Source organism: Octodon degus, unplaced genomic scaffold (assembly GCF_000260255.1).
Source record: "Octodon degus isolate 3935 unplaced genomic scaffold, OctDeg1.0 scaffold00044, whole genome shotgun sequence".
In the NCBI taxonomy this organism is placed as follows: Eukaryota; Metazoa; Chordata; class Mammalia; order Rodentia; family Octodontidae; genus Octodon; species Octodon degus.
The window spans coordinates 12,753,250-12,769,468 of NW_004524620.1; the positions used below are offsets into that span (position 1 = coordinate 12,753,250).

The window sequence follows — 16,219 nt, forward strand, 5'->3', positions numbered from 1 at the left end:
CAGCACGGGCTCTGGCTCCTGAAGCTGTTAGTGTTGGGGCACGAGTGGGCTTGCTGTTGCACAGTGACTCCTGGCTGGAGATGCTCAGCCGGCTGAAGGCCAGTGGGGAGCCCAGACCGGCCCAGTTGTGTGGGCCCTGGGTGGAACTGCAGTACCTTTGGGGAAGCAGGGGAAGCAGGAAGCCAGGCCTGATGTCTGAACTGCAGCAATAATGACGGTGGACCCAGCCATAGCTGCTGCCGCCAGAGGGCAGGAAGAGAACTCCAGCTACTGGACAGCCCCGGGCCCCTGCCCATCCTTGGCCAGGGTTCATTACTCTGGAGCTCGGCAGAGCCAGGCCTGACAGTACAGGGCATTAGCTGCAACCTGTCATTTCATACAGCCTTTATTACAAGCAGGTTTCCACAGAGCGGAAAGAAAGGCTTAGAGGAAAGAAAGAAGTTAAAAAGAACATTCGAGGTTTTGCCCAGTGTGGGTTATGAGGAATAGTGCTGCTATGGATTTTGTTTTGTTAAAGTCCGCGTGTGTTTGCGATGCGGCCTGCATTTGTCGAGGGGAGCCGGTCTGCGCGCAGCGCATGCTGAGCCTTCCGCCCCCCGCCCTTCCGCTCCTCCCGTGTCGTCCACCCCGGGTCCCCTTCTCATCTCCATAAAGTCTACTCTCTTTCCTGTGTCTATTTTTTATTGGGTTCCTTAAGTCGTGCATACTTCGCGTTCCTCGTACAACCATCACGTCTGCGCTCACAGTTGGTGTGAGCAGGCAGCTCGCGGCAGCCTGGGCAGGCGGTTCGGCTCGGGGTCTTTCTGGACACTGCGGTCACCCCAAGGCTGGGCTCGGTCCGGGGGCCGGGTCTGGAGGTGGCCCGCACACGCGAGCGGCAGGCCGCAGCTCTCCGCAGCGGACTCCCTCGAGTGGCCGGCTGTCCCTTGGCCAGGGGGCTGGCTTCCTGAGCCTGTGCGTGAGTGGAAACGGTGGCCTGCGTGAGCTAGGAAGGCGCGGGCGGCGTCACTTCTGCTTCATCCTCGTCGCCGGAAAGGTGCCTCTAGGTCCAGGCCTAGACGCCGAAGGTGCAGGGTGCAGAAGGGAGGTCCGTGGGGTGCTAGCTCAGCAGCGCCTGCCTGGTGGCACAGGGTCCCCGTGATGCCCAAAACCGGAAGGGGGTCAGCGGCGCGGGGCGTGGCCAGGGGTGCGCGCGCCCCTTAAAGCCACGTCAGCATCACAACCTGTTTTTGAGGTTGCAGCCAAGAATTTATTTTTTCATGTTTCTACTTATTTTTTTTATTCAACATTGTTCGGTTCTTTGAGTAAGCAGGGATGTAAAGCACATGAAAGAGAACGTGACACTTGCGCTAAAGCGTTACATGTAGCGCCTTTGGGGGGGGGTACCTTAGTTTACAAACACTGAGCATACTTAAAGTTTTCTGATCAATTTTCTGATTGCTATTCTACAACAGAAAAAAATAATACAAGGGAAGCTATGCCTACCAGGTAAAAATAAGCAAAGTTCTAAATAAAATAAAAAGCCTCACAGCATTTTAAAGCTTGGACTTAGTCACGTGAGAGACCTGAACCTAGGAGAAGTGTGTGGAAATCCGCCAGCCTTCTGTGAGAAACAGACTCCCTTTTGTATTTATTTAAAATGTTGCAGATGCCCTCAGCAGAGTACAAAGCTATTTCCTGTAGGTGACACAGTAGAGTAAGAAGGACAAAGCCGTGAAGTCACATACACTCGAGTTTAGATTTCTGTTCTGTTTTATATCATAGTTTTTGTGGCACTGGAGGTGGCATCTTGGTCCCAGCAGGCAGCCCTCTACCTCCGAGCTCCGTGCTCAGCTTTGCAAAGCGTGAATACTGTCTCGGGCTTACGTGGGCACTGACGTCGTGCTGGGCAAGGCGGCCATGTAGGCGCTCCCCTCCCTTCAAACGCAAAATCAGCGGAACCTGCATGTCTAGAAGTGACGGGGTGAGGCCACGTGCCTACATGTGCTCCACGATGGCAGCTTCCCCCCTTCCTCACTGATGAGGCAGGTGCTGGCTGTCTACCGTGCCTGGAAAGCGCCGTGACCAACCGTGACGCAGGACTGACTCAAATGTGGGCCCTACCTCAGGAGAGCTGCACGGTAGCAGGCCCCCACCGCACAGAACAACTGCACCACATTTGAGAAAACTGCCAGTTTCTGGAACAGGGCGGAACTTAGTCTTTTAAGTACAAATCAAACTTGAGTATGCAAAAGTGGAAGAAATTTTGAAGGGTAAGGAAAGAGCAAAATGTATTCCAAATCGGGGTATAGCTTGTATAAAGACAAAGTTAAAGCCATGAAGCAATAGTGAAACTTTGAGAGTAACCTGTTACCAGTACACTTGCACGTAATGTAGCTGAAAAGGCAGTGTTGGAAACAGCGGTGGCCAAGCGGGACATATCAGCACCAAAGGAACAGAGTATGTGTCTGGTTGTCAAGCTAATGAGAATCATTAAGCCCAAAGATTTTTAATCTCTTTTCTGAGCTGGCTAGGAAAGCTGGGCAGTCTTAGCTGCCATAGAATCTACTGCCATAATTTTCTTGGCTAACTCCTGTGTGTAGGTTTGTGCCTCAGTTTATAATGCAGCTTCTAAAGCTGATCACTAGAGAACGCTCCTGGCTCAGGTGGCTGAGCTGTCCTCCCGCTCTCGTGGTGGAGACCATGGCAAAGGCAGGCGCTGCGGGGTGGCTTACAGGCCTGCAGCTCCATGTAGTGTGCTTTTGGAAGTGACCAATTCACACATATAGCTCATCTGTGATCTTCTATGTCCGGATAATGAGCCGCTCGCCCCAGTCGCTTCCCTTCGGGGAGACCCATCTATTCGGCAGCCCCCACTGCTGTCCCATTATCCAGCCCCAGGCAGTGACGATATTTATACATAAGACAGAGACGTTCCGAGGCCACAAGGGAAGTTAGAGCCAGCGACCTTTCACTTTGAAGCCAGGGGGTAGCAAGCATGAACTTTTCAGTCTCACTAAGAATGGAGGCCACAGAAATTAGCAGAACGATTTCTGCTCCAAGCCCGCTACTCAGTGTGTCACGTCCAAACTATGTATGTCCGGGACTTATGCCTGGTCCAGCATTCCACCCTGGTTGCCATGTGGTGTCGGGGCTCCATCAGAGCAGATGTGATGGTGACCGTCACTGGTGACTTTTACAGGTCAGCATTGGGTGCTCCACGCTTTCCCAAGTGCATTTGGCAGTATGAAGAGGGAAGAGGTGCTAGGCTTGGGACAGACCTCACCAGCCGCCTTGGGGCACAACTTCGGGTATTGCAGGCGACACTTGCGTGCACAGCGCGTGTTCTCTGCCAGAGCTGACTGTCCCTTCCTCGTTGCTCGCAGGTGGGAAGCCGGCCGCTGGAGTCCGTGCAGCTTCACCTGCGGGGTTGGGCTGCAGACCAGGGACGTCTTCTGCTCCCACCTGCTCTCCAGAGAGACGAATGAGATGGTGATCCTGGAGGATGAGCTGTGTCGCGGCCCCAAGCCCAGCACCGTGCAGGTGTGCAACCGTTCCAACTGCCCACCAGCCTGGTACCCCGCGCAATGGCAGCCGGTAAGTGAGGAGGGTCCTTGGGGTTGGAGTTTTGTTTATAAGAATGACTAAAGAGTGAAGATGCTTCTTAGCCTGTAGTTTTTCCCCATTAAAGGAATGTTCAAGGATTTCTCATCCCCCTTGTTAGTACTCGTACCCTGAGCTTATTCAAATCTAGAACTTTGAATTACAAAAAGCCTATTCTTTCAGTTGTTGGGTTTTGGTTTTTTTTGTTGTTGTCATTGTTTTTGGTTTTGGTTTTGAGGACAAGGATCCTGGACTTGAACCCAGACCCTTCACATGCAGCTGTACCCCAGGCTGTTCATGTGAGGAATGTCTTGCCTAGTGGCTACGTTGCCCAAGTCAGGCTCAAACTTGTGATCCTCCTGCCTCAGCCTCCCAGGGTGCCAGGGTCATAGGTGTGAACCACGAAGCCCAGCCCCCTAGTCTTTGTCCTGTACCATACCTCAGCGATCTCCAAAATCAGCTCAAATACTCATCTGTTAACCCAAGCAAATTTGTTATAAAGCTTTCACCAGGACATGGAAAATTGTGTGGAATATGGTAAGTTTTTTCATAAAACTAAATTTGTTGTGATTTTATGTACCTTCTAGTCATTGCTATTTAAAATTCTAGAAATGAGGTAATCATTTTTTAGCCATCATTACTTAAACAAGTTAGAAATCCTGAGCAAATGTCAAATATTTGCTTTGTTTTGTTTTCCTGATTATGTGAATTCTAAAGATCTAGAAGCCACTGAGTGAAAGCAGAGCTTGGCAAGCTGCAGCCCACAAACTAAATCTAGCTTCCAACCTTTCTTACAAATAAAGTTTTATTGGAACGTAGCCACTTGTGGTCTGTGGCTGCTTTTACACTACAGGGGCAGAATTTTGTGGTTGTGACAGAGACCATATTATCTGTCCCTCAAAAAATGAAAAGGATGTTTGCTAACATACACTAACACATACATTATAATAATAAAAACAGCTACTCAACTGTTACATCCTACCTTAAATTAATGTATACTTACCAAGCTTTACAACTGCTTTTTGAACACATAGGTTTTAGATGGGGGGAATCTGAGTTTGCAGTTTGCACCCCATTAGGACACCAGAATTGCTTTAAAATGACAACAGAAGTCAAAAACAGTAAGCCTGAAAGGTAGAAGGCATGTGTGTCCCTGGTCGGCTGAGACTGAATTTTATTCTCCAGAGTGTCACAGCAGGAGAGTAAGTTTCATGTTCTTCTGACTCAGAAGGCGAGAGGCCAGCGCCTCACACGCCCTTGCCTCGGTGCTGAAGGCAGGCCGCCGTCCAGAGCCCTCCGGGCCTTCCCCGTCCTTCTGGGGTCCTTCTCCCAGTGCGTCATGGCACTGCGGCTTAGTGAAGCCCCCAGAGGTTCCACTGGTAGCAAGGGCACAAAGCGCCGGCGTGCCTTCAGCGCCGTCTCGTCCCCACATCTGCGGCTCACTGACGGGGCTCACTGAGTGCACCTTCGGTGCTGCCAAGTTCGCTCTACGGTGGCTGCGTCTACGCGTGGGCTTCTGTCCTGTGTTCTCTACAGAATGGAATGACTGTTTACAACACTTACGTTGTGTTCTGTAAGTTCTAAGTAATCCAGAGATGACTTCAAGTGTATGGAGTAAGTCATATGCAAGCACCGTATCATTTATAAATTATAAGAGAGTTCAGCATCTGTGGACTCGGGTCCTGGAACCGAATCTCGGGAAGATCCTGAGAAATGGCCTTGTAAAGAAGTATACAGCAGCTAGAAACAGACATCGACTGGGTTTTCCTTTAGAGCCGAAATACATGGCGCTGAATTCATCAGGCAGCCTTGGAAGCCCAGAGGCGGCGGCGCACTCCGAGCGCTCACCTCAGCCACTGCTGTCTTGCAGGCTAAGCTGAAGTCAACATGGCAGTCTCGTGGTCTCGTGAAAGCCAGTTTTTATTTTCCTCCTTGTAGGTTTGAGGAAAGTGAGATTCACACAACTAGCAAATTTAGAAGTGGCCCCAGCCAGGTCCCTGTGGCCTTGCGCCTTTGCTGGGCAGCTGAGGGCCTGCGGAGCGTTCGCGGAGCTCGTGTGGCGCAGTGACGCCACTGCGCCTGGTTAGTCTTGGCCAGGATCATGCCGCTGGACCAGAAATTCTGAAGTTCTGCTTTGTATCGTACCCATGTGTTCGTTTAGGGTGTGGGCCATCATGTTGTCCCAGCCACAGAATTCTGTGAGGTGCCACCCTCTCCTCATTGCGTCTGCGCCCCTGAATAGTGCCCTGCTCTGTGGTGCTTTCCGGACTTGCAGCGCCTCTGTACACAGCAGCTGCCGCCGCCCCGTGCCTGTGGCCTGCGGAAACAGGATTCCGTTTGAAAGCCTTCTCTGTTTCTTTCCGCTAGCACGAACCCTTCGGGAGTGCTGACTTTATACTTTAGTGTGACCAAACTTTAATAGGACCTTTAAAAACATCTTTATTTCTGACACATAATTATGAAAAATATTCAAACGTGACGAAAGACAAGGAACACAATGTGGAAGCCACCAATGACTGGTGCAAATACAGGAATCCTTGGCCACTTGCAGGAATCTCTCAAGCCAGAAGAAAGTGTAACTGTTCTTCCACTGTTTTCTAGAATCCTACTCCTTTTCTTAAGCCTTGTTAGGCAAAATTGTCAATTACTAGGCACTTTTGGAAAGGGAAGAAGTCTGATGTCTTGACCCCTCTCCAGAAAAGAGAAGTGCAGCTGGGTCAGATGCAAATTTTATTCTTTAGTCTTTGAGACAGTCTCCACGCTGCTGCCAGTCAGTGGCTGACCTAGTGGCATCTCCGCCAGCGATCAGCACACTCCCTGCCCCCTGCCACTTCACCTTGGCTGCTGGCTACCAGCGAATGCTCTCACACCTGCAAGGACTCATCCTGCGCAGGGTTTACAGGCCTGTGACAGCGGCAGTCTGAAACATTTGGCTCATGACATCCTCTGCGGAGATGCTCCAGGGGCACCCTGAGCCTCAGTCAGGCCTGGTCACCCTCTACCTGCGGCCGCAGCCAGCAGAGAGCCACCTGCTCTGTCGTGCCTGCTCCCAGCATGGCTTCGGGCCTTCCCAGGACAGGTACTTTCTAGGAAGGCCAGTAAGGTGGAGCATAAGGCTGGGCAAAGCCTGCTGTGCCCAGGGCAGGTACACAGAGTGCAGGGGCGGTGCAGGCAGGGCACCTGTGCCGGAGGCCCTCACAGAGCCCCGTGTGCCAGCAGCCACGGCTCCAATCTCTAACAGTAGTGACAGCAGCAGCATTGCCGCATCTCCAGCTGGGCTCTGGGCGCCTGACGAGCTTTGGCCCCTCAGCCCGCACCCCCAGGGCAGTGGTTACTAATACGATCCCCACATCCCAGATGAGACCCCTGGGCTTCCCGAAGGAGGCACCTTGCTGGGTGCAGGCTGAGCTCCAGGCTGGGCTTGCCCAGGTCACAGGAAGGTCCGTGGGCTCGAAGCCTGCGCCCTCGGCTCTGCACAGCACAGCCCTCCCACAAGGCCTGCGCTGCACTGTAGAACTGTGGAGAGGGCCAGGGTAGGGGCTCAGGGGTGCAGCGTCTGCCTTTCAAGTGTGAGGCCCTGAGTTTGATTTCTGGGTCCAAAAAAAGAAAATAGTTAAAAAAAAAAAAAAAGACCTTCCCAATAAAGACCCTCCAAACTGTGCTAAACTGCAGTGCAGTAGCCTAAGCATTCTGCGTGGAAGGAAGACACACTGCTCACGGCCCGCGCTCGGGGCGGGTAGCCAGCCCTTCCCTTTTCCATGGCCACTGTCGCTGAGCACCGAAGACACTGACTCTCTCACAGCCCAGGAGGTCAGAAGTTGGCAGTCAGTTTGGGCTAAATCAAAGTCAGCAGCCCTATTATTTTTTCCAGAAATTCTGGGAAGAATCTTACTTTACTTTTTCCGGCTTCCTGTTGCTCATTGGCTTCTCCCTCGCCTCAGCCACAGAGTGCGCCCTCCCATGCCCACTCTGACCCCTTGGAGAGGAGCCTCGCCCAGCCAGGCATGGTGACACACTCCTCCAGCCGACCCCACCGGCACAAGCGGCTGAGGTAGTGGTATCACCCATTTCAGGCCACTCTAAGCAGTTGAACAAGACCGGGGCTCAAAATAAGCGGGCTGAGGATGCGTGTGTCTGCCAGGCTCTGAATTCAATCCCCACTGCAGGAAGAAACAAAGAAAAAGAACTACTGGGCTACATCAGGCCCGCCAGGGTAACCCAGGATGGTCTCCCCACCTCAAGCAAAGTCCCTTTTGCTGTATTAGGTAATGTCCACAGATTCCCGAGGGAAGGTACCTTTTGGGATGTGCTCTCCTGCTCCTGACTACTCTGCTGGGGCCTGGCTCAGCTTTCAGGCTCAGCAGCACAAGGCCCTTCGCTCTCCTGGCCCTCGCTGCCTCCCCACTCCCTGACCTTGGCATCTTGTAAGTTGGATTTCGTCATTTATATTTATCCTAAAAATTAAATTTTAAAAAGATTTTTTAAAAAGAAAAAGGCCAGGCATGGTGGCACATGCCTATGATCCCAGCACTTGGGAGGCTGAGGCAGGAGGATCACCACAAGTTCGAGGCCAGCCTGGGTTACATAGTGAGTTTGAGCCCAGTGTGGACTACATGGCAAGATGCTGTAGAAAAAGAAAGGCAGGAGGGTAAGAAAGCAAGAAGGACAAGAAGGGAAGGAGGGAGGGAAGGAGGGAGGAGAACAGATGATGCTGCACAGCAAACTAAAACGAATTAGCCTTCTCTGGAGCAGACTTTATCTGCCCGTGTGCATGTGTCTCGTGTTGAGGGTTATGTCCCTGGACGGCATGTGCAGACTGCACACATCTGTGCCCAGACAGAATGTGCCTGCCACCCTCTAGGTCTCTCCCCACCCCAGCTTAAAATTTTGACTAGAATGACATTTTCCCATAAATTTTTTGTCAGTGTCAGAATCCAAATGCATCTGGTCTTGCCATATTAAAAAGTTTGTGAGCGTAGAATCTCTACTGGTAATCTTAAGAAAAAATGAGAATTTTAATGGTAACTATGAACATTTGGGAAATAATTTTTCGTTTTCTGTATTTAAGCACACGTGCACAGACACTGAGAGATACCTTTGATCTAAATGAGAGGGCTGAATGCGCTCAGAAAAAGGTAATCCAGTGTGGGTATTCCACAGACTGCAACATACCTCAACATAAGTAGAGGCCATATTTATTTAAAATTTTTGCATTCAGGGTTAGACAACCCTATGAAGACGTTTAACTCACTGTGGTAGTGCATTTCATAAGGAAGTGGACCTTGTTTCTCTTCTTAAAGCCCTAAGCCTAGCAAAACAGACCCAAAGTCAAATCTCACGCGTGGGTTGTTTTCGTACCTATTTATCAACAGAAAGTGTTCTTTGGTTGAGCTCAGTCCAGGGGAGCCTGTGCTTCACAGTGCAAGAGGACTCAGAAACCCAAAAGGGCCTCCGTGCCCGGCTTGTCCTCCAGAGTTAGGAAAGCTCAACTGACAATAAAGAACAAGATGATAACAACCCACCAGCTAATCAGAGTACAAGCTCTGCCTCATCTTAGTACTTCTGTTCAGTGAGAGCCCAGTCTTCGCCTTTCTTTGTTTCTCTAAGCCCTAGCTCAGCGGTGGGCGCTTCCCAATGCACACCGCGTCGGGGCTGTTCCAAGGCCTCCCTCCATCTTCCCCAGAGGCTCGGTTCCCAGCTGCTGGCCTTCTGCACGCTCTGCCCTGGCTCAGGAGGGACTTGAGTTAGGCGGTGGACACTGCCACATTGCTGGCCACCTTGGGCGGTGCACATAGCTAGACTCTGCCCCTTGTCCCGAGTCCCTGGGCAGTCCCTGGCCACCTCCTTTGTAAAGCCGCCCCTAACTTTCCCGTAAGTATTCAGTTGCACTCTGCCGCCTTCTTTCCATTGCAAGACTGAGCTACACATTTCAGTGTTTCTCCCACTTTGGACCGCACATGCCTGCTGCTTAGTAACCACTTTCCAGGCATCTTAAACCCCAGGTCCAGATGTAGCACTCAGAACTAGCAGGTACTCAACAAATGTTTGCTAAGAGAACAAATAAGTGAATGAAACAAAGAGTGAAGTGTTAGAAGCTGTAAGCGCAGTGTATTATGTCAAACTGGAAAGTTGGCCTTAAAAACAGAAACTAAGCGTCACTGTGTTGGGATCCATAGTATGGCTTGAACCAAGGGAATGAACTCAGATATCAGAAAATTAAACTACCAAGATGCAACCCTTAAAAATATCCGTAGAGGCAGGATTTATTAACACATGTATCATGGGAAAATCTCTAAAAATATATGGACTGGGGAGATGGCTCAGTGGAATAAGCACTTCCCTGGCAAGCGCAAGGGCCTGAGTTCAATCCCCGGTTCTACCAAAAAAAAAAATAAAAAATAAAAAATAAAATAAAAATATAGGTCACCTGCATCACTGTATTTCTGTATAGAGACAAAACTTTTAAGTGCTTTTCTTATTATGTATTTCTTATTTTCTTATATGAATAATATACCCATAACTTTATATCATAAAGCACACATGGCAGCTAATACATGCACTATAAATATTATTTTTGTTATTTACTTTTATTGCATATATTTAAAAATAATACCCTACACCAAAGTTTTATTTCTTTATACTAGACTATTGTTTTAAATGGTAATTCAGAAAGACAACATTTTTCATTTAGTTTTATTAAATTTCTTTGGCTGCTGCTCTATTTCAAACATTTTCTTCTTCGTAGCCTGCCTCGCTCTCACCAGGGAATTTCAGGATGTGAACCAAGTCCCCGTAGACTTTGGGTCCTTCCCTAGCTGGAAGCTTTACCTTTGGCAACTTTGAAAAACTGATGGAAGCATGTTTTATTGCCATCAACTCAGTGGGGAAACCTCTGAAGGAGGGCAGGGTAAGCAGCTAGGAGCAGCGCCCCGCCAGCTCACGGAGCTGGCGCTGTCATGTGTGTGGACTGCTGGACCGGCATTGCTGACGCCCTGAGTGGCAGCTTCGGGCTGTGGCACCCAGCCTGGTAAGACCCGGATGGCCGGCCAGGCAGCCAGCGGGGTGGTTTGCACCTCGGAAACATCTGTTTCAACACACATCATGGAGAGCATGTTCTTTCCCTACGGAGGCACTGGGCAATAGAAAGATGAGTAAACGATCTTTCTCAAAACACCTGCAATCCTGTGTGTGTCTCATGACCCTAAGTGTCACTTATGGGTGACAAGCCCTCACAGAAGTAAGGGGCCCGTCCTGGCTGGGATGGGTTGGGGTGACTCAGTCTGAGAGGAGCCAAGAGCGTGGCCGTCATGGAGGCCTGGGGACTTCCTGCATGAGCACAGAGTGGCAGGACACTGCTCGGGGGAAGCGACGTGGCCAAAGCCCTGAACAGCGAGCGTCTGTGCACCCAGGGCAGGGGTGGTGCTGGCACAGACTGCTCTGTGAGAATTATCTGGAGTCTATCCTTAAATCAGGCCCTGTCTATAAATTGACAACCCAGTTGTGCTATTTTGCTATTTTCAGGGAGTGGTCACCCTAGAGAACCATTGTATTCCATCTCCACCCTTCCTTAACGTAAGACAAGTTATTTTCATCGTCCACTTCCTGAAATTGAAAGAGAGCAAAAATTAGCCTACATTTTTCCTCACTGGCAAATTCACAAGAAGCTAAGTGAACATTTTTAATCTGAAAACTGTTAAGATTCAGCTCCTAGTTTATTTTTGCAGCATTTATTCAAACTGAACAGAAGCCCATGTACCTCATAAAATATTAGGAAAAGAATTTTGGGCTATAAAACATTGAAAAGCTCTGTATTTCTGCCAATCCAGCACCAATAGTGAAGTGCCTAAAATCTCAGACACCAAGTAATGAAGTTGGAGATCAGCCCCTCATGCCTCAGGAACTCCGCAGGACCTACAGGGAGTTGGAGTGTGAATTGTAATCAAATGGGTCGGGGAAAGGTGATTTGATCTCGTTTTAAAGTGTAGGGAATAATGGCTTAATGAGCCACCTGTCACTGCTCCCCTGGGGGAGTGTATTTTTATATTCCAGTTTCAGCACCGTAAGTATCTGTGAATCACTGAGGGGTCCCGCGTCTCCAGAACCCATCATGAACTGTCGCTCGCTGGCCAGCTCATGTTCTGACCTCTTCTTCATTGGAAACAAGCCATTAGTTTTTAAAGAAAGAAGATGTTTGGAAGAAAGAAAAGCAGAGATAGATTCATTCAACCCTAAAGTCTCATTAAAAATGTATCACAGCACTTGCACAGGCAGCCTCAGCGCCCTGGGAGGCTGAGCCAGGAGGGGCTCCAGCCACACCCCAGCCGGGGCATCCTCGCCGCCTGGCTCAACATCTAGAAGGGCCCGGGATGGTGCTCAGTACAGAGGCCCTGGGCTCAGCCCCCACTGAAGGAAAAGAGCAGGGAGATTGCGATTTAGAGGGAGTAATGTCAGCCTCACAGAGGCTCTTCAAATGCAAATCTCGAACACTTAGTATGACTAGGAAGAAAAGCAAAATCTTTCCCTGAATGTAGTTAGTGGGGTAATGGATGGGAGTTTCTGAGAGACAAGAGTTATTTATAAGAGCTCAGTAAAATGAGACAATTACATAGAAACCAGCGGCTTCTCTAGTTAGGAAGATAGAGATGATTTCTCTATGCAGGTGAAAATTGAACATGAATAATTAGAAACACTCAGGAGTGTGCAGAGCTAAGAGAAAAACAGTGCAAGTAGAGAGAAGAGCAGATGCGGGCGCTGTGGGGAAAGCAGGCTCTGCGAGACTGCGGGACAGGCAGCCACTAACAGGTCCGCCTGGACGGCTCGGGCGAGGGGAGCTGTAAGAGCTGGGCTCCCGGGCGGGCGCACAAGCCTTCTCCTACTCCTTTGTGCCTTGGCCTAGGCAGGACCAGGGGTGGCCTGTGACTGATACTTAATACATTTATGTGTATCCAACAAAGGAGCAGTTCAGGGTCACACAGACTCTTAAGTTCTGTCAGAACATGGACAAGAACAACAGGCTTTGCAGGGCTAGAGTTTTTATTTTATTCCAACTAGAAGAGGGAAGCACTGAGGGCCTTAGCATGTGGGAACTTGGAGGTCTGATTTATGCTTTCGGAAGCAGCACTTCTGCCGCTGTGTCTTGGCCGGCGTGGGGGATTCAGGCCACACGCGGAGCATCATCCACTGGCCTTCTTGACACGCTGGCTACCCTTCCACCCCAGGAGGCTGGCGATGCAGCTCTAGACGGCTGCCAGTGCCCCGGGAGCTGACAGATAAGGACAACTGGAGTCAGCTTCAGTCCCCTCTGCCCTCTACTTGTGCTTGCCAGTGGGGTTTCCAGCAGCACCTGGAGAGGCCCGGCGCTCTCTCCAAATGGTCACCTTGTCCACACCATCCGGAGCTGCGTGAAAAACTGGAATTCAGTATTGTAACCCATCAGGGTTTCGATAGCAGAATAGGCTGAGTAGCTTGGGGACCCCAGAAGTTGACTTCTCTAGTTCTGCAGCTTGGGCGCCCACTGAGGCCCAGATGCTTACGTGCTCACTGTCGGGGGAGGCCTCTTCCTGGTTCGTAGCCAGCACCTTCTGGCTGTGCTCTCCTATGATGAGAGCGTAAGGCAACTCTCAGAGGCCTTTTTTATTATGAAAGATTAATCTTCCCCATAAATGATCTGATAGGTTTCCTGAAGGCCACCCTCACCACTACCACTTCCTAATGTCATTTTGGAAGTCAGGACTTCAATATCACTTGAATGGTGACAAAAGGGATGTCCCAGACATTCAGATGACAGCACTGGGAATTTAGGAAGCTGGGCGGAAGTCTAGGCAGGAGACGGTAGTGTTCTGGTTCATTGTTTATTTTGGAGGGATGGTTCCTTTGAGAGGCAAATTGAATATTCGCTTGTGAATCGAGTTCCAAGGGACGTGTGTGGGAACTCCAGGCCACTGGTAAGTTGTTGTCCTAAAGGCAGTCCCCGTAAACAGCTGCGGCAGGTGCAGAGAGGAGCAGGGAGTGAGGCTGGAGGGGCTGAGCCAAGAGCTCCACTTCAGATGCGTTTAAGGCGAGAGGCTGACCTACATTCTAGGTAGACATAACAGAGAAGTGAAAGCTTAAGATTAAACCTTTTGTCACCATAAAGTTATTTCTTTCAGATAATTGTGGCTTCAAAAAATTATATTAAATTCATGGAAAAATTTTAGCAATTCATGGAATGGAAAATGTTGTAGAGAACACAGTCCCTGTCTGGCAAGTCCTGAGAAGTCAGTAATCCACACAGCTAGTTGTCTAGTTATAAAAGAATTCTGAAGACAGAATAATAGAAGGCCATAACTTATATGACTAAAACATAACAGATTGTTAGAAAGAAGAACTTAACAAAGCTAACAGTAATTTGAACCTCAGAAGTCTTGCAAAAGTCTGTAAAAACTAATTTTAAAACCTTCGTTATCCACAGTTACAGGAAGGGTTTTTCTAATTAAGGGCAATTCTTAGCCACTAATTTAAATGTCTCCTAAGTCCTAACTTTAAATCAATGCTACAGATATTTGCCAAAGCCTTACCCTAACAGAGGGCATTGTGCTAGGCAGTGTGGTCCCAAATGAATTAAAGTGAAATTCTTTAATATTTTATTGAATTGCACCTACAGAAAAGCTAAAATAAAAGTGTGTTTCTCTAATAATGACTCCAAGGAGTCATTCAAGAGAGCCACAGAAAAGCCAAAGGTCTGAGGCTCCGAGATGCTTTTCCTTATCAAGGGCGGAAGACCCGAGAGAAGCCCTGGAAAGTGGCTGTTTGGATCCAACGCACCACACACGCCCTGCAGACTGCCACACATCCTCGCTGCAGACACCGCCTAGAAGCTATGTTCAGAGTTAGCTCGGCAACTCAGAGACCAGAGACCTCACGGAGAACAAGTTTCTAGGGTCAGCAGTGTCACTATTTTAAAACACTGGTCCCCAACCTAGATTCTAGGCTGGCTGGCAGTGATGGTCTTAAGGGTAAGAGGCTAAGATCTGCACGGCGGGGCACCGCCCTCTGGCGGGTGAAACACGGGTGTTAGTGGCCCTGGCCCGTGGCGCGCGTTTACCAGCCAGAGGGCCTCCCGCTGGTTCTGTGAGCAGAGAAGACCTGCCGCCGCCACAGAGAGCCTGCACTCGGGCTGCTCCCGCTGTCCCAGGAGCCAGTGGGCGGCGGAGTTTGGTGGATGCTGCACACCAGTTCCAGCCCCAATGGCCTCGTGTGAGGCGTAGCTTCGTGTCTCCACACCTCAGCTCCTTATCTGTAACATGGGATAAGATCTACTTCACAGGATGGCTTTGCCAGTTTTGTACACTTCCAAAGGTAGCTACCTGATGCTAGCAATAGGAAAATTCACCTTTTTCCCCTATTAGATTCAGTAAGGTTATTTTGATTGTGAACTTTTTAATTTTTTATTTTTTGCCTGGCTCAGCCCACCTGAGGGGAGGGCTTGTGCTGCATGTGGTGCTGGGGACCAAACCACGGTCTTCTGCTCCTCCCTAAGCTTGCCTGAGCAGGGACCTTAGACTCTGAGCTATCACGCCGGCCCAAACTTTTAAAATTCTGACTGCATAAAAAGGTGGTTCACCATATCGAGACCACCTGAAAGTCTCTAGGACCACAAGGTCATGAGCCAAGTTGCTAGCTTTCCCACCATGGCTCTTCAATGTTTCTGTGACCTCCAGCCCTTCACAAAGGCCAGCAGGTGGTGCACAGCTGCCTCCGGCCATGCAGGGGGCTCTCGGAGCCCCGGAGTTTCCTTTCCATGTTTATTTTAATGTCACTAGGGATAGTAGAAGGGCACTAATTGGGAAAGATGGTTCTCAGCTTTAGCTGCACAATAGAGTTATTTGGGGGACAATTGCCTAGGAAGTCATTTAAAGACAACTTGTACCTGGAGCCGTCCTTCCGGAAATGTAATGCACTTAGTACAGGATCTACAGGGTCTCACTATATAGATCGGACTCACAGTGATCCTCTGTTTTCAGCCTCCCAAGCACTGGGATTACAGGCATGTGGCACCACGCCCAGCTGTTCTCACAGTGTGCCCCAGGGGCAGGGCCAGCATGGCAAGTGGTGCCGGGGATCAAACCCGGCTGCTGCGCCTGCCTAAGCAGGCGCTTTAGTGCACTGAGCTGTCTGGCCGGCCCAGCATCAGTACGTTTTAAATGCTGCTAAGTGAATGCAGCCTATCAACGGATGAATGGATAAAGAAAGGGTATTTGCACTGGCGAAGTGCTGCTGTGCCATAAAGGGGGATAAATGAGTCACCTTTAGGAAGATGGATGCGCCTTGCGGTCATCCTAAGCGAAATAAAGCAGACGCACAAGCTGAAATGTCGCATCATTTCTCTTGCGTGAGAAACCGAAAGGGTAAGTAAGGAGCGAAGCGGAGGCCAGATACGGGAAGCAGGAAGATCAGGTGCAGGTGGGCGGGGTAGGAAAGGGAGGAAGAAATGGAAACAAAGGAGGGGGGGAGTTGGGGGGAGAGAAAGACACGGGAAATAATTAAGATACATCGTGTACAGATGCAAATTCTCTATGATGAAATCGATCAACGTGTATGACGAATTGTACTAATAAAGATTAAAAATAAGGAATAGAGTTTCCTGCTACCCTGCGCC

At 49.7% G+C, this 16,219-nt stretch overlaps 1 protein-coding gene across 1 annotated transcript in view; it reads left to right on the forward strand.

The window, feature by feature from the left end:
* Positions 1 to 16,219, forward strand: part of Adamtsl1 (ADAMTS like 1) — a 996,797-nt gene that overhangs the window by 852,981 nt on the left and 127,597 nt on the right. Inside the window, exon 17 of the mRNA XM_023715857.1 lies at positions 3,366 to 3,576. Within this exon, the coding sequence (XP_023571625.1) occupies positions 3,366 to 3,576 (211 nt within the window). The remainder of the gene's footprint in view (positions 1 to 3,365; positions 3,577 to 16,219) is intronic.